This window comes from Alligator mississippiensis, chromosome 4, assembly GCF_030867095.1.
Source record: "Alligator mississippiensis isolate rAllMis1 chromosome 4, rAllMis1, whole genome shotgun sequence".
Taxonomy (NCBI): domain Eukaryota; kingdom Metazoa; phylum Chordata; order Crocodylia; family Alligatoridae; genus Alligator; species Alligator mississippiensis.
The window spans coordinates 237,818,618-237,843,087 of record NC_081827.1 but is presented as its reverse complement, the minus strand read 5'-3'; the positions used below and the strand labels follow the sequence as shown (position 1 = coordinate 237,843,087).

General features: G+C 39.8%; 1 protein-coding gene across 13 annotated transcripts in view; it reads left to right on the top strand.

The window, feature by feature from the left end:
• Positions 1–24,470, top strand: part of R3HDM1 (R3H domain containing 1) — a 170,310-nt gene that overhangs the window by 57,302 nt on the left and 88,538 nt on the right. For 9 of the 13 annotated variants that reach the window (XM_059727417.1, XM_019480431.2, XM_019480435.2 and 6 more), the window contains 4 exons: positions 10,303–10,511; positions 11,256–11,466; positions 21,873–21,914; positions 22,373–22,462. In XM_059727417.1, coding sequence (XP_059583400.1) covers positions 11,296–11,466; positions 21,873–21,914; positions 22,373–22,462 — 303 coding nt within the window. In that variant the 5' untranslated portion in view covers positions 10,303–10,511; positions 11,256–11,295. Of the gene's footprint in view, positions 1–10,302; positions 10,512–11,255; positions 11,467–21,872; positions 21,915–22,372; positions 22,463–24,470 lie in introns of those variants that run through there. The other 4 variants (XM_019480437.2, XM_019480439.2, XM_019480434.2 and 1 more) reach the window with 3 other exon arrangements.

Here is a 24,470-nt window from a genome sequence, read left to right as displayed (position 1 = left end):
TTCTGATGCATTTAAAAAGAATTGTAACTGAGCTAAAATAACTGTTAAATAAGATGTTTACTAAAATACATAATTTGGTAAATGTTACTATTTTATACAAAAAATAGGAAAACTTTATTAGGTTTTTTCCCCCTAAGGGCAGGGTGGTAAGAACTTTGAATAAACTGTCATGAATATCACTTTAAAACTGACCTGGCCTTACATAGCTACAGTTTAGAATTTTTTTTCCTCCACAAAAATAATACAGATTAGTGGTATAATTGTTAATACAGATATTTGTATCTAGTTTTTAATCTTTATTTAAGAAAAACAAGTGGGGGAAGGAAGCATAGAAAAGAGAGAGAGGATGTTTGTTTTAGTAAAATCTAATACACAAGAATATCTCAAAGGAACACGACCTGCAATATTGGAAAGCACAGCTTGGCCCTGTTTGGCTTTTTCTTCTCTCTTTCCCAATCCCTACTCTTGCACAAGAAATTTGGGTTCAGAAACTATTGTGACATGCATTATTTTAAAACATGTATTTAAATATTATTAATAGAATAGGTATATCATTATATATGGTAACATGCAACAGCTAAAATCTACTACTTAATTTTGGCCCTGAAGATTACAATCTAAAGGCACAACCAGGTACCCTCTGGCATTGTACCCTGTGCTTGGATTGCATTGTTTGTTTTCTATAGTTTCTATTGTAAAGGAGGGTCTTTTAAAGTTTTGGGCCTTTTTGATGGTGAGCAAAAAAGTGTGTGTATAAAACAGCCAAAAAACCCCAAAACAGGATTAGGTAAAATAGACAAAAGGAACAGCCATAGAATGAATGGGTAACATGCAATTTTCAAGAAGGATATAGAGGAGCAGAATTATGGATTGCTTAGAACATAAGAAATGTCTTGAGCTTTGGAAAAATGGAAGTCAGAAATATGGGGCTGTAACAATAGAGGAGTTTAGCAGCATAATTGGGCTGTAGGATAACTTAAAGTATATAATATTGGGTTGGCGATGCAATAGAGAGAGATTAACGAACTTTCAAAATACTAAATAATACTGTTAAAATACTAAATAATCAAGATGGGTCATGTATATAAGAACATAAGAAATGCCATTTACTGGGTGAGATTACAGGTCTATCTAGCCCACTAGCCTTTCTCGAATAGTGGCAGACTGTATGCTGAAGGGGTGAGTGAAAAAGGCATGTCCAGAATTCTCTACCTTCTCCCACTGCAGGGTCTAGCAATTGGGGTTGGTAACTTCTGGTTTGCAGGTTACACCCCTGTCTACTACGGTCACTACCTTGCCAACCCTGCCAGAGGGGGAGTTCCCACCTCCTGCTGCAGCCCAGCATTGGCTTAGCCTCACACCACAGATGTGGGGGAACAGTCCCTTCAGCCTGGGGCTGGCCCAGGTCTTTGTGCCCTGCCCCAAGCAAAGTCCCGTGAGACAACTGGGGCCCAGGCTGGAGGGACCGTTTCCCCTCCTGTATCCGTGGGGGTGAGGCTAAGCTAGCACTGGACCGTGCAGAGGGCTGGGTGCAGAGATTTCCCCCTCTGCACCAGCAGCAGGGCTCAAGGGACCCTGCCCACTGGGATTCCCTCCCCCCCCGATGTGGGCACAGCCTTGGGTTGGAGGGACTATTCCCCCTCCTGCACTTGTGGGGGTGGGGCTAAACTGGCACTGGACCATGTGGAGGGGTGGGAGAGGGGAATTCCCTCTCTGCCCTGGCAGCAGGGCTCAGGGGATCCTGCCCAGGATGGGGGAACCCTCACTGAGGCATGGGGCCCCGGGCCGACCTTGGGCTGGAGAAACTTCCCTCTGCACCAGGGGCTGGGGGGGGTAGGTGGCAGGGCAGAGGAACCCCCACTAAGGCACCAGGATCCAAACTGGCCCTGAGCTGGAGGGACTGCTCCCCACTCCTTCCTCCTGCGCATCAGTGACTGGTGCACACCTGAGGGGAAACACTCCTATCCAGGGATTGGGGAGGGGGCTCTGTTTCCCCGTTTCCCCCACCTCGCAGGGCTGACAGGCACAGGCAGGACCATGACCATGACTGCAGAACAGAGGCTTTGCTGCCTTATCTCTGTGATGGCCGGGGAGAGGGGCTGGCCCTGCTCAGCTGGAGCAGGCAGCGCGGGCAAAGGCTAGCCTGCCCACCCTGCTAGGGGGAGGGGAGGTTGCAAGGGAGATGCAAACCATCCTGGGATGCTGAGGGACTGCGCGTTAACTTGAGTTGGGAGGGGATCTGGGACAGAAGTGTGATAGACCGGTTTAACCTAAATCACTTAAATATGATACTGCATTCATCCAGATCTATCTTAAGCTGGTTTTGGCCATTTTGAAACCTGTTTATATGAGCTGAACTTCTGTTTTGTTACAGGTTTAAATTGGTTTCTGACCACTTAAACCAGTTGGTTTAATGTCTGTCCCTAGGCCAAAACTTCCTCCTGGTTTTAAACCAGCTTTCTAATAGTTTCATTTTATATCCATTTATTCCTAACAGTTTTGAGGGATCATAAATAATAAATCCCTTTCTCTGTGCTGTTTTTAATATTTTGTAGTCTTCTATCATGTCCCTCCTCAAATTTCTCTTTTTCTAAGATGAAAGTCCTAATCTCCATGCCTCTCTGTGATCACCACTACTGTCTTGCTCTGTACCTTTTCTAGTTCTTCTCTGTCCTTTTGCAGGGTGTGGGGACCAAACTGTACACTATTCAAGGTGTGGAAGACCCACAGATTTATAAAAGGGCATGGTGACGCATTTTGTTTGGTTTACAGTTCCCCTTCTAACATTTTATTTGCCTTTTTGACTGCTGCTGAACACTGAGCTGATGTTTTTAATCAACTGTGTGCAATGACACCAAGATCTCTTTTCTGTGTGATATTAGTTGGAGCCTTTTTTTTTTCTCCATATTTTATTTTTTTCCATCTCAAGATTGAACATAATAGTTTCAAAAAATGTTTAATCATCTCTCAGCTAGCTATTTCTGTGACTCCATGGCTGAATGTATGTTCATATTTCAGATTATTTTTGAGTGAATTTGAAACAGTTTTCAAGGTAGGTAAGTGGAAATAATTGAAGACAGGGCTGTCATTCATATCAGCCCAGGTGTCAGATACAGCCCATAGAGCCCTATCTTTTGGCCTGGGTTGCTGCCCATGGGTTTTGAACCAAATTTGTGCCTTACTGTGACATGTGCCAAACCAGTCCCACTCAATTAGCCATTGCAGGGTAGTACTTGCCATGCTGCTGGCTGTACTCCAGACTGGTTCTGGGAACATGCTGGATCCAGTGCATGGGGCTGCTCTGCAGGCCTGATCTGGCATGAGGATTGGTTCAGGGCTACTCATCTGGCCACAAGGGTTAATGCCACTGCAATTTGCCATCCCACTGCTGGGTTGTATTCTGGCTTTGCTTGCACAATAACTCTAGGAGCCATTCTGACAAGCCCCATGGGCAGGATCCAGCTGGTGGACTGGATGTTTGAAACCATTGCTTTAAGCAAAAGAGAAGAATGCACCCTGAGTGCATGTGAAAAAGAGAGAAAATGTCTTTCCTAGGTAGGATGATGATTTCATATCCTGCTTGATAGTCAAGATACTTTATCTTGGGTACATTGGAGCCCATTTCCTCAAAGTGGCTCCTGTGGGCTCAGATCAAGTGTAGTCTATGCTTACCTGGCAAGGGAAACACCATGACCATGGAGGCAGTCTTCTTAGTTGCACTGGGGAAAACCACTCTCCTGGCATGGGGACAGTATTTGCCAAGGTAATGTATAGTAAACCTCCCACTTAGCTGCTGGAGTGGGAAGGCCTTGCCTTTAAGCCCAGTTTATGGAAATGGGAGACTCCTCCCTGGCTTGCCCCTAGGCCTTACGATTGAGGGCAAGCAAAACTCAGTTGCATCTGAACCCCAAGCCTCTGGGCTTGGGCCTGCAAGTAGGATGCCTGCCAAAGGTTTTGGAAGCATCTGAAGCCCCAGATGGGGGTGGAGATTTTGCCAATAGTACGGCCACTTATGGTTCTGGACTGACTCTCGGATTTGGTATTTGTTTGGAATGCAGAAATTAAAAAAAAAAAAAAAAAAATCCTCAGAGTGGCTGTTTCTCTGACCAAATGGGAGGGGTAATCTCATACATGGAGAAATATAGAACAACCATATAACCATTTCTGCAAAACACTCCAGGCTTGATTCAATTCCCTTTTCATAGTAGCCTTTAGCAGACTCATCCAGGGCGAGCTCATTCATAAATGTTTGGACTTAGTAGCCCAAGAGGACCCTTTCTATGACCTGAAAACACTTCTCTGTGTTTATTTGCTTGCTTATGCCACATACGAGTTACTAGACAAAACTCTTGTTTAAAAATTGGTGTCCGGGAATGGAGAACTACAAACATATTTATCTGCTCATTGGTATTCTTTATTACCAGATAAAGAATCTAAATGAGGCACCCAGCACACAAGAAGTTTGTATCCTAATCCTCCAGAATAATGCACTCTCTCTTCATTGACCTCGCTGTACATTCTCACTGATAGTTTTCAGACAGAAGAGGTATGCGTTTGCATTGTAAATGAAATCAAAATAACGAAATCATCTATTTCATACCTTGCATTATTTTGGTCCCAGTCTGTGTGAATAGTCTTGTTTTTGTTTCAGACAAGTATCCACACACTGAGTAGATCCAAAATAATGAAAGGTATGAATGACAAATAACTTGGTTATTTTTGCCGTCATTTATCACATAGACAAGCTCTAAGTTGCAGCAATATTTGTGGTTACCTTCTAATAGCTCAGAAGACTTTCATTCCTTTCGCTGTCCAGTGGCACTGTTTGTGAAGAGTTATTTAAACTATATAATAATATAGTAGAACCCAGACGGTTCATATTTGGATAGCGTGCAACCCACTCGGTTTGCAGTGGGCTGCCAAGTTGAGGATGAGCCATGCAGCTATTTAAATGCAACTTCAGCATGTAAGGATGCTCCTTTTCCCCTCAGCTCTAGCACCTCGGTAGTCCCATCCAGTTGTTTGATGTGCTGGTTCGCACATCCTCACCTTCACAAGAGCTAGGGAACCAAACCCAAAGAATGATCTAGGCTCTTCCATATGTTACCTTTAAACTGAATATATCAAAGTGACTTACAAACTTTCTCACATGAACCGAATATTGCGAGTAAACATTCTTTGCTTTGTTAGGTCCAGAGATTCACTACAATGCCTCAGCCTCAGTCTGCAGCATGGAGGCAGAACCGGTCCCGTCAGTCACGTCTCTGCTCTGGATTTTTCCTGTGAGGAGTTCCAAACCTGACGTTCAATTTCAGACCAGCAGTTTGGCACAACGTGTCAGCTGTGTCCTAGGGCTGCAATTTTGCTGTTAGGAGAGATTGTCCACTCAGTTCTGCTTCACCCCATGATGTGTAAGCAGTGACCGGTGCTCCTGCTTCGCTGCTTTCATTGCATATTTCACTGGGGAGTTTGCCTGGCTTTGGACTGAGTTCGTCTCCCACGCAACTGAGTCTGGTGGTGGTTGCATCACCATCCCTCTTCCTCAGGTAGGGAGGCAGGTAAAACTGAAAAAAAAAAAATGTTCAGTGAACAAGCAGCTCTTCCATTTTTACAAAGATGGGGTGGAGGGGGGCAAGGGGCCACACTGTCAGCAGACAGAAAAAATCAGGGCTAAATCCAGAGAGCCTGCACCAATCAATCAGCTATGCTTCTGACAACAGATCTCAGCTGTCTCCTCCCCTTGGGCTGTCAGTCGAGAACACTAACCAACGCTGCTAGTACTGCCAGTTCTGTAAAGAGCAGTAAAAGCTTTTGAGCTCAACTCCCTCTCCTTGCATCTGCATCTGTAATAGGCCTCTACGGAACATCATGTCCAAAACAGCAACCTTACAAGTTAAGAAGATTCATTCAGCCTGAGAAGATTGAAGAACTTGCCCAGAACAGGATTGCTTGGCAAAAACTGACTTCTGCCTTTTGCACCTCTATGGTTTAAAAAATGGATTGGATTGGAAAAATATAGTCAACTGAATTTTGTCAGTGTATAAATGTTGAAGCAGAATGCCAGTTCTGTGCAGTATTGTTCTGCTCCTTACTAGTACTACCTAGATTTGAAACCTTGCAACAGGTGTGATTTATATTTGATCTTCTGTAGCTACAATCTCTAATCAGATGTTAAAATTGGAAGCCTTTTCTAATAGGAACTCCTATTGTGTGTTTCAGGCAGGTAGTCTTCAGAAGTCTCCTGGCATTCATTCTCAATACAAAATCAAGAAGTATTTTTCCTTCTGCTAACCAGCAAAGTCTGGTTTTTTGAAGCACCAGATCAATTCAGGACAGAGATATTGTGTTTCTTGTATTAAGATCTTGTACACAGTCACATCACCATCCTGTCTTTTTAGCCAATGTAATTTCCTTAGGAGAAGTCTTCTTCACCTCTTCCTGCCTATAACATTGTTCTCAACCTTTTTAGGCTCAAGCACCCCTTATTAGGCTCAACGTATCCCTTGGAAAATGCTAGACCTTCATTTTGACTCATTTTGACTTCAGAAAAATACTAGAGCAATTCTTCTGTTGCAAGGAACTCAGAAGGACCACAGCAAGTCAGAATGTTTTTAACACTATGAATTCCTATTTGAAATGGTCTGGGTTTGTCTTCTGAATTATGTTTGCACACCTAACATTGTGTAGCACCCCATGGTACCTTTGAAAGGATCTTAAGGCACCGCAGGGTGCCAAGGCAACCTGGTTGATAATCACTGGCCTGGAAGAAAAAGGAAGTTTTTTATATAATACTTTGTCTGCATTTAAAGGGTGATCCCATTTTCTACTGTTAAGTCAAAGTGCAGTGAAAATTCCACTGTAACGAATCAGTGGGCCTTAGCACATTACAAGATTGAAAAACATATATGTTCTTACCTGAAAATGTTCTTCTTTAAATAAGGTCAACAGATCTGGAAATGAAGTAGAAGTGGCATTTGACAGCCAAAGATCTTTTTTTCTTTCACGGGGGGAATTCCCCATGTTGTAGAATAAGAAAAATGTGCTTTTTCTTCAAATGTATTCCACCTGTGTAAATTAGGGAAGTAAGACTGAATTATCTTGATTGTAAAATATTCCAGATATAAGGATTTCAGGGCCGTGAGGTTTGGAGTGGGCATTTCTTTTCTCCTAGCAACTGACTGGTCTGGTTCTAACCCCAAGCTGCAAGCTGGGTTAAGTACTCTTTGAAATGGGTTTGTGGACGTGAGTACTTAATGAAAGGAAATTTTCAGGTAAACATGTATGTTTCCTGTTTATGTTCATTCTACTGATATTTAAACCAAGTAAAGCATAACATGTGTGCCTTAGGCTAGGTGTATACATGAAATATGCATTAAGATATCAGTTGGTTTTGTTTTTTTTAACTAAATTGTGGAGAGAGCAAGGAACTGTATCTTATTCCTCAGCTGTTTGATCATCTGATAGGCAATCCAGACTACAACATTTAATTCTGTCACTAGCACTAAGGGTTATATAATGAAACTTGTATAGATTACAAAAGATTAAAATATAATGAAGATTATATAGAGTAGAATCTGCATGTTTTAAATCAGACTACAGGACCGCTTGTACATGTGATGGTGGGTTTAGTCCCAGCGTGGGGGGGGGGAAACAGCCCCTCCCGCTACTGGCGCTCCCTTGTGCAGCTGCTTGGAGCCTGCGCACGGCTGCCATATGTCTGCTCTGCGCTGCCCCACGGGGCAGGTCAGAAGCGGTGGTGATGCGGTGGAGATGCTGGACAGCCCCTCGTGGGTTCTGAGTGGCTGCACCAGAAAGCGCTGGCCATGGGGAGGAAGAGGGGCCACTTTCCCCCCATGCTGAGCAACAGTTTGTCCCGTGCCACCCGCACTCAGCCCACATGGGTGACCGTGGGGCACATGGGGTCAGGGCTTCACGCGCTGGTCCTAGCCTGTACCATGGGGTTGGGGTGAGGTGGGACTGGGAGTGAGATTCCCAAAGTTGTTACAGCCTCTATGAACAGAAATGTTGTTTTTAGATCCTGAATTCTCCCAAGTTTGCTTTCCACCTTAAAAAGGTGATGTTCTTGCAGCACTAGCAAGAATGGATCACTTTGTATGTTTTCATTTTGATTTACCCTTCAGGCAGAATTTTTACTCTTCCGTTCCTGATGTAAATGGGACAGTGTTGTATGGAAAAGTTGGACAGGGGGGCAAGAGGAGAAGCAAGGTTTGGTTTTCTGCTTTTTTTTTTTTTTTTAAACTTTGGTGTATTTAAATCCTAACCCCTGTACTTCAGTGGCCATTTCTCAGAAACAAAAATGACCTGACCTAAAAGTAGGTAGGAGTATTCATTGCTAGTATAAACCTATTATAGAAATTACCAATACGTGCAACCTCTCGGCTACATAGCACATGAAATCTCATTGACCAAGCATAGTCATACTTGGTCAGAGGCTCCAGGTACTGTCTGTTCAACCTGTTGTACTTCTCCGGTATCACTACAGAGGAATGGCTTCGGTGTAACATCAAGGGACAGTTTGGTGCTGAGCTGCTTCCTTTCAGGTGGTCTGTGTAAAATGAACTCCCCAACCACTTGTGATAATTAAAAGATCCTTTAGCATTTGGGGGAGGGAAGGGATAGTCATTCCAGTGCACTAGAGTACATTCCAGTTTGGAAATGTTATAGTCTCTGAACCAAAACTCTTTTTGGAGTTTCTGTTGGATACAATATTGGTTTTTCTTCTTGTTCCGAGCTATTGTGAAGTTTGGCTGTGTACGGTTTTAATGAGTGTTCCCTTCCAGCATGGAGCTTGGGTGCACCCCAGTGATGGGTGAAGAGATTTCAGTGGATGTAGGTGTATACCTTACTGTGTATGCTGTCATAGTATTTTTATAACGATGTGAATCAAAAAGGACATATCTCTGTGTGGAACAAGTTTCCTTTTCCTCATGATAGAAGGCATTTGGCCAGAATTTGTTGACTTAAATGTTTCTTTTCCATTGTTTTATTGACTGTTGTAATCTCCTTGTAGTAAGGAAGTAGTACTACTAAATCCACAAAAATGATGCTGTATCATTAAAATTAATTTTCACAATAGGTTGTGTGTCCAGGTTTGTCATATATATCTCTATTCCCAATATCCCTATTGGCTTGATATTTCAAAGTGCTAAAATCCTACTGAGTTAAGGACACTCAGTGTTTCACAAGAGAGGAATTCTGCAATTTCTAGGCTTTGGCCCTATATATTAAGCAAATCTTAAACACTTGGTTCTAATGGGGACTTTGCACTAGTTCTTCAGAACTTTTGGGTAAAAATGGTTCTTCAGTAATTATAAACAGTCTCCTGTCTCTAATTATAGACCTGTGGTTTTTCTAGTTAACACAATCCAGGTATCTTAATTTTCTGAAATAACTGATTTTTAAACTTCACTGACTCCATCTTTCTTGCTGAGTATATTGCACCTAAAAGCTAAAATATTCAACGGAGGTGTTAAAAATATTCTTTGTGTTGAAATACAATTCTGCATCTGCATGGTTTTGTGTCACTTTGTCCCTTTGTTGGTTCCCTAGAATTCTCTGCTTTTTAGAGAACGGCGCTCATCTTCAAATTACTTCTTCACGACTTGAGCACTTTTTGCTCTCTGATTCCACCATGTTCACAGATTATATTTGGTTTAGTGCTCATTTCCTTCTCATATCTAGCACTTCTAATTTCAATTGTAAGTGGTGTTATTTCTTGATGAGATGACTCTTGGAAAAAGGGGTGATGGGGAACATTCACATTTTTTAGGATTTGTTAATCCTGACTGAAGGGTAATCATGAAAATGTCTTTTGTAGCGGAAGGTTTTGGCCTTTGAATATGGATGCATGAGGTACTATTACACAATTAACCAGGAGGGGGGGAAAAAAGAATAGTGATACAAAATGAGCACTAGTACTAATACTAACCTTGTTTCATGAGTTCCAACAATCAAGAACTACTTCTTTTTTTCCTAAGTCGTCTTTATAAAACAATCCTTTATTGTACGTTCTGTTCCTAAAGAATGCCATAGGTGCGTTATTTTCATCACCGTATAACTAGCAGTACTGGTAAAATGATTCTCTAGTTTGTGTTAATTTGTGTGTTGAAATTGATTGGTAAAAATCTTGTGGGGGAAAAAACTGCAAATTTAAAAAGTAAAGTAAATAAGACAAGCACATTGAATCAAAATGAAAAATGTTGAGTTGTTGTATTTTTTGTTTTAAAAATAGACCTCTCATTTTCCACTAATGAAAGTTATCAATGTTTTTTGTTACTTTAGGCATCTAAAAGGGATGGTATTTTTGAGTCAAGAGAGTATAGTTCAGTCCAGGACTCTACATTGGTGACAAGGACATGGGACTCCTCCTGCCAGATTGCAGATGGTTCATTACAACTGACATCTTGGTTGACTACTGTGAAAAGGAACTTTGGATTATTTTATTTTATTTTTGTAGAAGAACACACTCCCAAATCTGTAAAATACATCAGGTAACAAGGTCTATGTGTTGTATTTGACAGACTACTCTTAAGATCTTTTTCTGATGGTGTGCTTAAAATCCCTTTGTATGTATTTAGTGGTATAACTTTTAGTCTCATCTGTTTGTTTCTTTCATAAAATGAAACCTGAAGCACCAGTTGTTAGGAAGTTGTGATTTGGCGAGATAATGTCTCCAAGAATTTGTTTGGTCATTGAGACATTTCTACGTCTTCCATGGTTACAGGGTGCTATTTTTCCACCACCCTGACTTCCACTGATATTTCTCTTCCCTTTCTTCTCTCGCTAGAGAGTATTTAATAATTTTGCAGTTAGTTACTAGCTTTATTACCTTTGACATGTAACGTCATAACTGTAATTTTTCATCTGGAAATAGAATTAGGCAAAATGAATCTTCATTAAATTGATGAATTTTGTACACCAGTGGATTAGGTTGGCTGCTGATCCATCATATATATATAAAATAAAGCATTACTATAAATAAACATATAAATAAGGTCTTTCCCCCTTTCAGTTAGAAAAAATTAACTTTGCATATTGAAACTGGAGTCTGCTGCTGTATCTGAAATGTCCAATTTATTAGGTGTTGAGAGAGTGTATAAAGGATCTGCAGGCATCTACTAGCAGAAACGTGTGCGAGAGAGAGAGAATCTTTTTTTAATCCGTCTAAAATGTAAAGTCTACTTGGTAATACATATTTCTGTATCTATATATACTTTTTCTTTCTCTTCCTGAAGGCTTCATATTTCCTGTAGAATTTTAAAGTAAGCTTCTCTAATGAGGATGTCTGATACTGTTCCTGTAAAAGATGAAACTGATGGAATGAAGGGTTCAGAAGCAGAATTTGAAGATATAACCCCTGTTGAAAACCTTATAAAATCAGAAAGCCATGAGCAAATTCAAGGAGAAAAGGATGAAAGTTATTCTGACAACAGAAATGATTTGCCGGTAAGAGATTTTTCTTTAATTTTTTTTTTTTTTACCAGTATATCATGTCAATATGGACCTATGTCTTGCTCTGTGGTCTTATAATTCATATTCAGAGGCCAAGGAAGCTTAATCCACTTTTACAAAATCAGAGGATGTGAGATGCTTTCTCCATTGTTTTACCAGATGCACATTTAATATATTGTCAGTTGTTTTTTAATAAGTTGAAGTCATATGGCCATTTTTTCAGTGGAGTAAAAATGTCAGCAGTATATCCTTTGAGTACATGTTTGAACTTTGTGGAAAGCTGTGTTTTCCTGGGCATAATGCAAGAGCTCACTTTCTTTCATTGTTTTCTTTATTTCGCCGTTGTAGAATCCAGACTAACATTGTTAAATTCAGCAGTTTAAAGTGAAACTATTTGTTTTGTTTGGCTTTTGTTTTTTTGTTAGGTTTTCTAAGGCTTTATGATTGTCAGTTGTGGAAATAAGGAATGTGACTAGGTCTTGTCCTATTTTATTTAGTATCAGAAAACATGATTTTAAAATGGCCACATCTATTATATAGCAGGGGTGGCAGCTTGAGAGCCACAGATACCATGAGAAGCTTCTGTCTGTGGCATGGGTCAGATCAGGAAAGAGACAGGGAGCACAGCAGCAGACTGAGCAGGGAGCACAGAGTAGGGAACAGAAAGCAGAGCATCAGCTTGAGCAGAGAAAGGAGATCCAAGTGACACTTGAGCAGGGTGTGGGGCTAATTTGCATGACAAAAAAGTGGCCTTCCTGTTATACAGAATGGCTGTATAACAGGCGAGTTTGGGCAATACAGGACTGAGAATTGCTTGTCTGGTCCAGGGTCAGTATTGCACAGTCCAGCTACAGATTTGGCTTCTGTCTCCCCAGATGCCTGGGTCTGCCAGGCACATACTGCTGTGACTGCCAGTGGGTGGCAGTTGCAGAGCAGAAAAGTGCTTTTAGAGATGGCAGCAGCAATTTTTGAATGAAAAGAAGAAATGAATTTGCAGACAAGTCTGTCAGATGAGACCAAAGAATGGATAGGGGCTTGTAATGTTGGCAATGAAACAAATGCCTCTCTAATACTTTAACACAGCAGTTGCTTCTGCCTAACTGCTTTGTAGAGAGAGATCACCAGATTCTTATCTGTGACCGAGCAGCTGTCCTCCAGCTACATTTGATTGAATGATTGTTATAGTTAGCAAACTGATCCTTTGGCATGGAGACCTACAGGAAGCAGATATTGGAATAGTGGAGAGAGACTGCTGGGCCACATTGGTTTGCCTTAGTTTGGTAGCTACAGATCTGTTTTATTAGTTGCTACTAATATTTAAGTAACACCAGAGCCCATTGTCAAGATCAAGATTTAGCTATGGTGGATGCTCAGCAGCATCTACTGTATACGTTCTAAAATGATGGGAAGGCAATAAATGTATGCATAGATAGATATGTACACATACACACATATATTATATATCTTCTTACTGTAACTCAAGTGCAGATGAGGAATAAAACTAGGTGAACTAGTAAGAGAAATGCTCCAAGAGTGTCATAGAATGCCTTAGAATCAAAAGGTTGTTGGAAAAGAGCTCATATTTGTTTTTCTGATTTTCTAAATGGAGGCTTAATGAGCTTTTTATAGATATAGTACCCCTAAGAGAATGTCTCCTAACTCTTCATTGTACATATTTAAGCCACAGCTTGGCAAAGTAAAATTGCTTTGCTCAGCATTCCAGTACGAGGCACTGCAGGCTGGGTGGGTTTCATTTCTGAAGTGGAGGTGGAATCTAACTTGGTTGCTTGTCCCATTACTGCTGTGCTGGACAGCACAGACCCCAGCCCTTCTAAAGAGTATTCTGCAGTGGAGAGTCAGTCTTCCCTCAGTGTTACCACTTTTCCTCAAAGCCTTTCTCCCTAAGTCCTGTCTCAGCTGCCCAGTGTAAATGTTCAGACCAGTTGGTGTGCTGCACATCAACTAAAACAGGGTAATTAGCTACAATATTATTGAATGTTATATATAATTGTTTATATATAATTGTTTATATATAATATAATTGTTTAAGCTGTGTAGTGTATTCACCATCTTCACTTTTCTACCTTCCAATGTGATTACCAGGTAGCAATCAATTTAACCACTTGGGTCCTGTTCTTACTACACTTTAGTGGTGGCTCATGATCATTCAGCTGTCCAGAACTATCCACATTGGGCTTTGTGCACTGCAGGGATTTTGTTTCTTTAGCTTCGGCTGTCCCCATTTCTGGAGTCCAGGGGAGACATTTTGAAACTAAATTATCATGACACCGGAGGACCAAATACCAGATAATTTTGAGTTGCTGTATGTTTATAATTTATTTGCACCTGTACACAGTGCTGTAGGTAGTATTTGAATAAGAAAATGACTCATCAGTCTCCTTAAGAGCACATGAATAGTATTGCCAGGCTCCTCAAGTAGGGTATGAATAATGTAATCAAATGTAGTGAAAATGATCAGAGAAGATGGCTGATTCTGGGACTGTCGTTTATTTTATTATCTCTTCACACACTTCCCCCTCTTATTGGCCCTGCAGCTCTCCCAGAGTTTTCAGGCTGCTTGCTTCCTTGTATTCTTATTTGACATTTTGTGCCTGCCATCCTACTGGCTTCTCAGTTTTGTGTCCCGGTGCATCAGGGATTCCCCAGCCATTCTCATCTGCTCTTAAAACCCTCCTTTAATTTTCCAGTAAAGTAACATTATTGTATTTATTTGTTGTAAATCAAATTAAGAGTAATTTACTTCATGGTTTGGTTAATGCTGTTTTCTGCCTCATCTATTTAGATAATGGCAGGGACCATCCTGTTCTGCATAATACAGATCAAATTGTCTGTTCCAGATATTATGTTTTATGTATGCTGCATAAGAAATCCACTCTCTGTTTTAAAGAAGTTACATGGTATGGCCTTGAATTTGTGATTTAGGAAGGCAGTTGCTTTCTGAATTGCCCATCTCTTCCCTAGTGACTATCAAGTTGTATTTCAGCAGGTTTGGATATGAGAGGCACTCCTGTGAGGAACGTGGTAATAGAACACTATCGTGGTATTCTGACTTGTGACCGAACAGTTTAAGTGAACTAGTAGCACACAAGGATTACACAGTAAAAGTATTCTCTACGCCAAATTCTTCTTGTAATTGCTCTTCTAGGAATGCTGTCAAAGCATGCTAGGAACAAACTGTGAGCAGTAGGAAAAATTGATTATTTATTTCTCCTTCATATTGTAGCAAACCTCCAATCTACAGTCATAATATTATTTAGTAATTATGTATTTATTAATGGTGAAAAATGTTCTGTATGGATTAACAGAAAGATGGATATAGTCTTAGTCCTAAGGAACACGTGTGATAACCAGTTCTTTGCCTGATACTGCCTGTGCTAGTATCCCATCTTTCAGACTATATGGCATTATTAGGTATTTTTTGAAAAGCTGTTTCTATGATATTAGCAAATAGAATTTTTAATGCATTATTTATTAAAAGAGGGACCTGCCTTTTTTGTATTTAAGGAGTTTCACATTGTGCACAGTTTGTCATCTTAAATATATTGCTATCTTTGTGTTAAAAATCATTATTAATTTGTGGATGTGCTTTCTTGTTACTATCCAATTGCTGAAACAGGGCTGAAAACTCATTGTCTGACAAGCAGAGAGAACTGTAGAGGAAAGGCTGCTGCTGGAAATTGGGGAAAGAGTACAGGGTCATTAGACAGTTGGAGATGGTAATGGGCAATGCAACGAGTGATAAGAGGTAACCTGCACAGGTAGGGATCCATGACACTACATAATAAAAGAAGACAGATGATATAATATACATATGCATAATGTGTGCCTATCCACATAATATGCATAACGTTTATTATGCAGTATACAATAGTATATAACATAGACAAGATAATTAGGGGTTATAGGTCCATTTGGGGTTTATAACAATGATGCAACTCCCACAATCCTTTGACAGAGGTAAATGACCTCTTTTTTAACAAATGGTGCACTCTCTGTCCTCCCTTCTCTCAAGTATAAATGCTATCTATACCTTGCATTGCTATGCGTCAGTCAGATGCCCTTGACATCAACTGCTATCATCTCCTACTGCTCATTTTTTTGTTAAGATTCCTGTTTGTTTAGGTTTTTTATTCAGCCACAGAATATTATTTTTTATGAAGGCTGACATCAAGGCTCCCATTTTATGCTGTTTAATGCCTATCAATGTGTTTTTAGTACAAATATTCTGAAATCACGCCATTTTCTCTGATTAACTGAATTGGACAAAAAGACCAGTGCATGCATTCTTAACACTTTTGTTCTACGTGCCAAATTAAGAGCCCGCTTTTTTTGGCTAGTGCTGCACAGCATTGTGCACTGTTACTTTGTATGTTCAGTTTTGTCCACTGTCTTTGTCCTATCTGACTTAATGACACGGTGATGACTGCAATAGAAATATTTGTACGTTACATTCACACAATATTTTTGCGTACAGGCATGACCCTTATATTCCTGACTGTCTTAGTGTTGGTGTCTTATAGTTTAGGCTAGAATTCACATTTATGCGTAGTCATGTATAACAATCCCATCTATTACTATTTGCTCTTATCCCATGATTCATGTGCTTGTTAACATGGCATCTGAGTATCTACCTTCCCTATAACCATTCTTAAAAGTTAGTCTGTCTTGGAACTACTCTGTTCATTTTTGTTGCCTTTCTAGCAATCTAGGGTATTTAGTTAAATTCTGTGTGAGCAGAGAGAAGCAGACTAGATGAGCAGCTGTTCAGTAATTCATATTTATGTTCTGTTTGGATTCCAAAGCCTTGCTGTATGCACCTGAAACACAATGGAAATGTTAGCTCCCGTGCAGAGCATGCTTTCATCGTACTGCTACTATGAAAGAGAAAGGAAAGCATGCTTTACTTAAAACTGTGCCAAAAAGGAGCTTGAACAGGATACTCAAGAAGCTGCGCCCCCCCCCCCCCCCACTAGTCCTTCTTTTTTCTCATTTTATTGTAATTCATTGCTGTTGCTAGCTTAATCAAATACAGAACATAATCTGTTGTGAGGGTAGCATTTCCAAAGTGGACCATTCAGTTATTTGTTGTTATCAGTGTCTTTGAAAATACAGGTTGACTAACTACTAACTTCATGGGGTATGATTTTATTTTGCCAGAATTGGTTTATAGTTGTCATAAGTGTTACCCTGTCCCTCCTGAGAGGGTTAAATTTGGAATACATATGGGTAACTGGGAAAGGATTTATCTGAGAGAATCCTCAACAAATGAAGCTTGAATAAAAAACAGAAAGATCTATTTTAAAATGTATAATTTCAAAAGCTTGTTGACCAAATGGTTGGAAAACATTTCTAGTTTGCCTAAATATAAGAGTTTTTAAACACTTCTTGTAGTGTATGTGGCTATATATGGCCATGTCATCAATAGATATGTTGCCCCAGGTAGTCTTAAAGTTCTGTAGCTTTTGTAAAATGTCGTTGTAGCCTATGTTCAAAAGCTATTTTTGAACTTTGTACATCAGCAATTTACTCAGGAATCGCAAGAAGGATTGCTGTGACAACCAGAATAACAATGCTCAGTAGAAGGTCACCATTCACTCCTATATTTCTCCCCCTTCTTTCATCAAACGCTGCACTAATTATGGTACTCGTCCTTCTGCAAACTTAAAACAAGTTTAATTTGTTTGAGGAGAAATGACTCAACATCCATTTATCAGGGTTTAATCTAGGCCCATCTTGTCCACATTTTTCACTGTCCAAGAGATACTACAGAAATATGTAAAGTGCGCATGAAAGGTTTCATGCCTGCTCAGTTTTCAATGAGATATCCAGCTTGCTGCATTACAGCTTTCTGAAGATTTATGCTGGAGGCTGGGCGTATACAAATAAAACTCTAGTGGTTTCTCAGCCTTTTCAGAATTATGGCACCCCTCCACCACGTTTTTTGAAAAAACAGTGGTGCGTAGAGCGTAAGTGTTTGCTTAGGTTCACATTGGAAGACTGCTGTAGAACAGGGTTTTGAATCCCAGGTCTTTCAAATACTAAACTTGTGCCCTAACCATATGGCAACCCTTCCTCTCGTGATCGTTGGTGCTATGGTTAGGGCACTGATCTAGTATTTGAAAGACCTGGGGATTCCAGACCCTGTTCTACTGCAGTCTTCCAGTGTGAACCTGAGCAACTACTTGGGTTCTCTGCACCATGTTCTTACCTGCAACATAATGATAAAGAGTATTCCCTACCTTTCAGGGGAGTTCTGAAAATAAATATTTTAAAGGGTGTGAGATCCTCCATCACCATAGCATGTATGCATCTCTAGATAGTTGCTGCTCCTAGATTGCTCTGGAATAGCTTTTTAGACAGTTGTTCAGCAGGATATTGAGCCACCTTTCTAGGGCTGGGTGTTTAACTGGAATGTAGCATAATAGACTGTTAAGATCAGACTAGATTTCCAATACTGAGTACAAAATTATAGGCAGCATGGAAAATGGAAAATATCATATTTTAAACATTAAAACTACAGTGGCTTAAAACATCCTTATAAACAATATAGTTCAAATGCTATATCCATTAGCAAAAAATCTTCATAAGCATCTGGTATAATAAAATTAGAATCCATTTGAATCTGAGGGTCTGACTTCACTTTGTTTGCCATGAACAATACGTGTAGTGACAATGACATTTCAATTTCAGCTGCAGTAGATTTGTAGTAACAAAGAGGCAAGGAAGAGCTGTGTGTCTGTACACAGGCTTCCCCTCTTCTAATCATAGTGATTAGATTAGTGATGCTGCTTTCAGCAGCAATATGTTTTATCTCTCTTTTTTGTAACTATTTAAAAAAAAAAATTTGAGATGTTGGTTATTACCTCCCTTTCTGTCTTACTGGGCACTGATAATTAATGTGTAAATTAAAGGAGTGGTTAATAATGCAACATCAGAAATATTTCAACTATATCCCACCCCTCTTTTTAACTATGACTGCACTGGTGAGCTGGTTGTTGTTTTATTTTGGTTTTTTTTCCTTCTGCTGCTTATGTACCTGTTGCTGTCAATCTGTAAGGGATCAAAAATTGCTCCATCAGATTTTTGCCTATATTTTTGAGGGAAGGCACAGTGACTTCTGTGATAACCATGATGACTTAAGATTGTGCTTCTTAATTCAGACTCTTGTTAAATGTTGGAGTAACAGACTGAATGAACTATGTGGGGAATCTTCTCCTTGTTTTGAACTGTGTGTTTTGGGCGCGTTTATTGTGATGAAGAATTCTTTCCAAATGCCTTGGTAATGCAACTCCACATGTTCCTGCTTCCATAAACATGCAGAAAGTTCAAGTGTCTCTGCTTTTATTCATGGCTCTGTTAAGCAGCCCATGAAAACCGACACAAGTTCTCATAAGTTGTTTAATTGCTGGAGTCCAAACCTCTTGGGTAGTGAAGTTAGCAAGAATCATCTCAACCATGCAGTTGGTTCGATAAAAGGTATCTCCCACAAAAATCCTTGCCCCTGATTTATTTCTGAAGCATCACAGCTACGACTCTCCAATACTACTAGGTATTAAGTTAGCTCCATTTTACACTATGTGGTATAGTCTGAGCACCACCCTAAGCAGGCACCAGAGAACTAGTTGCAAAGGAGGATCATAAAAGAGAGGGCTGGGAAGGAAATAGATAAGTGGTAGATGCTTCTGCACAGCACTGGCTCAGGAGGAAGGCAGAATGCACCTGCTCTCTGGCTGGTAGAAGTGAGGTTGGCAGGTGAAAAGATTTCTCTGACTCCTCTTGGATGTGGACTCCAAAAAAAGAGTTCTGGGGTAGTGTTGAATAACCAGCACAGCTAATGGAGTAATAGCTACACCCTCAAATGCTCAGAAAACATTGGTAAAAAGCCATACCAATTCCATAGTCCTGGTGTTGAATGAGGGGCACCACCTTTGTTTAGCCTTTGGTTACAGAGCACCTCACCAAAGACTACAGTTCTCATCTGGGGGGAACACCTCATCTTAGTTTAGCCATCTTATTTAGAGAGTTGGTATCTGTCTCAAACTTTTCAAGACATATGGAGGATGCTCTAGGTAAGAATAAGTGCACTGAAATGAATGGAAAGAATGCATGGAGGTGGATACAGATGTGAGAGTTTTGAAGGTGGAAAAGCTGGACAATGTGGAGAAGAATATGTAAAGGTGAAATATAAGATGCAAGAACAGAGAAAGTAAAAGGAGGAAGAGGAATTTAAAAATACAATAGAAAAATAGAAAAAGCTCAGCCCATGGCATATAAAGTACCTGAGTAATTTACAAGTTACATTTGACTTTTTCAACAGGACTTCTGTATCTTGAAATTCCATTATGGTCTTCCATAGCAGTGATTCCCAAACTATGATTCCTCTTTTGCAGTCCAAAACACGTGGCAGGCATCTGCTAAAAATGAACTATTGCACAGTGCTGGCTTTTCTCATTATTTTTGATTGACATGAAGAATACTCTGGTTGACTGACTTCTTTCAAAAGGAAAAAAAACCTGAATTGTCATCGTCAGCAATCCCTCAATTTGAGGATTATCTCTACCCTAGCTCATTGATGGATTTTGAAGTGGCTTAAGAGTCCAATCCTTGAGCCACAAATCCATCCATAGAAGTTGCAGGCCTTTCCACAGGGGTGAGTGGGCTGTAAGCCAGGATTTTTCTTCTTTTCCTTCCTCCACTCTCTCCTTCATTTTGAGGGCAAGATGCTTTACCTCAAAATCGACTGCCACTTGGTTGAGGCTGTGGCACCATTGGAGTTGGTTGGCAGCCAGCTTCTCCTAGTACTTGATGTTGGCATCCTTTTTCTTGAGAGATGCCTTCAGTATGTCTTTGTAGTATTTTCTGTGACCACCGTGAGAGCTTAGGCCACTACAAATTTGGGAATAGAGTGCTTGTTTTAGGAGTTGAGTCAGACATTGCACACAACATCTGGTCCAGCGAAGTTGGTGCCTTTCCGTGGACTGAAACCTTGTAGTGGTGAAGAGGTCTGTGTGTCCCAATGATCCTCAGTGCTATGTCACTCATACTCCTGGTGGAGTCACCCAAGGCAAACAGGCCTGAGGGGAGGTTCCAGACAAAACATGGTCCAGCCCCAAGTCCTCAACAGTGGATCAGGAAGAAGAAGATGTCAGGATCTCAGTGGCCATAAAGATGGAAGAAGTTTGCAGCAAAATGGAGGTCTCCTGTTATCTCTGGGTTTCTCCTTTGCCACTGGGCCCAGACCTCCACCGTGTCAAGATTGCTGTTTCTACACGCCAATTTCCTCATATTAAAAAGTCATGCTCAGACTTCTGCCACAGGAAACAAAAATCTTAATATAACATTAAAGATTAGCTATGTAATATTTTCCCAATGGTATTTTTACAAACACAGGTGGGGGTGTGGGCACAAGTGGCAGGCTAAAACGACCCAACTTGAGTCCAGAGTGGACCAGCACTTTGACACTTCCAAGCTGGCTGCTTCTACCGCAGCTATTGCTCACAGTCTTAGTGCAGGAAGTCCATAGTCTCCAGAACATCTCCATACCTTCCTGACTTCACAGGCTGTATCTGGGTCCGGGCTAGAAGTTGCTGACTCTTGAATTAGAAAGTTGGACTGATTTTAACTATAGTTTAGAAAGTGGCATAGTTAAACTAGTACAAAAACTAAGTGTAGACTAACTCTAGTTGAGTGTCTTCAACATGGTAGAAAAAAAATGTTAAAACTCCTGTATCACAAGGAAGAATAATTAAGTTAATCCAGGTATAATAAAAGCTAGAGACACATGGCAGGTTACTACTATTTTTTTTTAATTAAAAAAAATGGGAAATGGGCAGTTGACTTGACATGTTGCACCTAACTCTCTTCAAGGGTCAGGCTTTGCGATTCCTGCAAGGGACAGGGGATTGGTAGAGACGTTTCTGTTCTGGTTAGTAGGTCATAGCCACTCTGTTTATCAAAGCACTGCTTCTTAAATAATCAGTTGTACAGGTGGGTCTTACGAAATGGGAGCAATAAAGATAAAGCCTGGTTTCATGTTATGTTTTCACAGAAATCATAATGAGAACTGCAGGCATAGGAATGCCCCGAGACAGTTAACTGTTGAGATTTATTGAGCAAAACAATTGCATAGAAGTGGTAATGGCTTTTCCCCCGTGTCTATATATTGCAACATGATGGATGAAGAAGAAAAACCTAGGATTTCTCCCGCTGAAAATGGGACAGTTTATAGTCCTTAGGCCAAAGACACTTCTGTGTACTAAATGTAAATGACGATAACTGTGCAACTGCTTTCTCTCTGCCACGCAGACTTTTGTAATAAAAAATGGCTCTTACGGTCTGAAGTTTTAATATGAACCTTTTTTGTTGTGCTTACCATTCAGCGGCCAGTGCAGTCTTTTGGACAGACAGGAAAAAGGTCAAAGGTACAGTAGATGTGTGTGCTGGCATGCTAAGGAAGCCTTGCAGTTTTGTGAATAGTGCCTTGAATTTAGTTTTATCCTTTATTTTTTGGCAATAAAGTTCTGTTTTTTTTGGATTTTTGTGTTGCCTAGTTGTCTGCTTTTGTGATTTGCCTTTATTTTTGGTGGCTTCTTATTGCTATAGAGAGGAAAAGCTTTTTCAATGCTTCTCATTTACTTTTTATTAATTGGAATTGTTCTGTTGTGCTGATGCTATGACTACTACAAACCTGTGACTGCTTATTTTCCCCCTTCAAAAAATAATTGATGATATTTAAAAATATTATACATAAACATTTCTGCCATTTCATATCAACTTGGCAGTAAATTGAATGGAATAGACCCAGCTTGAGAGATTCTGAAATATATATATTTGGAGGTTTTTTTTAACCGTAGTTTTTAATTGTAAATATTTTCTTTAGTCAAATACAAAGTTAAAACTAGTTCGGAGCCTTGCTGTGTGTGAAGAATCTCCACCGCCTCCCACAGCTGAAATATCACAGGACATCCAGGTAACAATTATGTGACTAAAGTTTGTGAAACCTAGCTAAATTTTTCTTCTTAAAGAATGTTTTAAAGAAAGACTTAATAGTCCTCTAGTAGACTTCTATAAATATTTGAAGTAATTTACATTTTTCATACTCCTTTCACAGGGGGCAATCCTATGTATTTAGCAAAGAAATCTTTTTTTCCCTTATAAATGTCAAATAAAAAGATCAAAATGTCCATTGGCTAAGGTAGTGATTAAGTATCCATAAGTATGACTTAGAAAAATGATGTAGACTTGAGGGCTTTTTTTTAAATTTCCTATTGCCTTACCAAGGTTATGAGGCAGTTTTTAACTTTTCAAGCACAAGTATTGTTGGTCTTAATTACTAATAATTGCATTTTACTATGCTCAAAATGTCCATAGTTATTCTATAGAAATTAAGGTTAATTGCTACTTTATTCAGGGCTTTTTTTAAGAGAAGCTTACAAATGCTGGCTGGCCAAATTATTTTTTTTAACTTAGCTTTTTCTCTTTATTGTGTAATTTTTCCTGACTTTCTGTAGGTGTGGACATCCATACAGTTTGCGTCCTTTCAAAAGGGAAACAGTTCAAAACAGTAGCAGCTGTTAGGTTCCAATTGCTACTGTGAACTAGTCGAGAACTATACAAATGTAGCAAAACCTGATCCAACTTTCACACTGCTTCAGCCAGGGTTCAAGTTGGAAAAGCTTTTTAGTGCGTTTGAATCATTCTCAACTCCAAGTATATAGTGGCCCAGCGGAATTGCCAGACGTGGCAGTAGATCTGCTGTGTTTTATGCCCATAGGAAGAGCATCTGCTATTTCTCAGTGCTGGTCCACATTCTTTGCTGCCTCTTCTTCTGGCAGGACTCCTCATTCTAGGAGGAACACTAGGTCTCTGCTGCCTGTTCACCATTCTGTTATGGCCCATGCCTACACACCAGCTGGTTGCAGAATCAATTTTATCCACGTCACTGTGTAGATACTCAATCCTGTTCCAGCTGCCTGAGCTATATGCTCCTTCTGGGATCCCAGGTTGTTTTGAAATCGTTACCTTGATGCAGGATGTAGCGGTAACTCATAAACACTGTTCTTTGATTTCCCTTTGTTTGACTTATTTTCAGCCACCCTGGAGTGTAGATAATTGATAAAGGAAGTTAAAAGGCATTAATAAAAAATTTACATTGTGACAATGTATAGAAAAGGTTTAATAGATTGATTTTGGTAACTACAGGCTGGCTAGCTTTATACTAGTCCTAAGCAAATTTTTGGAAAGGTTGCTAAGTGAAGCTAACAGTAAAAAATTTAAAAAATGGCAGCATCAGAATTAAAAGGTGCCAGACAACTTGGCTTTGGGGAAAATAGAACCTGGCAAGCAAACTTGATATATTTTCTTATGAGTTCACAAGTTCAGTTGATGAAGGTAGCATTGACGCAATACATTTTCATAAGGCATTTGACTTTATACCACGTCATATTTTGATTTAGAGAAAAACCACTATACAAACACATTCAGTAGATTGAAACAAACTGAACGACAGGTCTTAAAATTGTCTGTGAACAACCATTATCTAATGAGGGCATTTCTGTTGGTGTTTCCCCTGAATTTAAGGCCTAGTATTATTAAATATCTTTATCATTGACTTGAATAAGTCCTAAAATCATGGGTGGTTTAAGTTTTCAGTTGACACAAGTTGAGGAAGTACTAAGTAACTGGGGGGAAATGGCAGTTTTATAGAGCAATCTGATGCTTATACATATATGAGGAGCACTAGGAATTGTTTTGCAACCGTCTGTGATGTCAGTGGAGCAGTGGCTGAAATACGTTTTCTAGTTATGGTATACATTTTTAGAATGGATTGTGTTAATTCTGAAAAGGTTCAAAAGAAAACTATTAAAATTAATTGAAAAATAAAAAAGAACCTTCTTTCTTCTCGTAAGTACTTTATAATTTCAAAGCTGTAGCATTTATATTCTCAGGTTTAATAAACTTAATCTCTATCACTAACT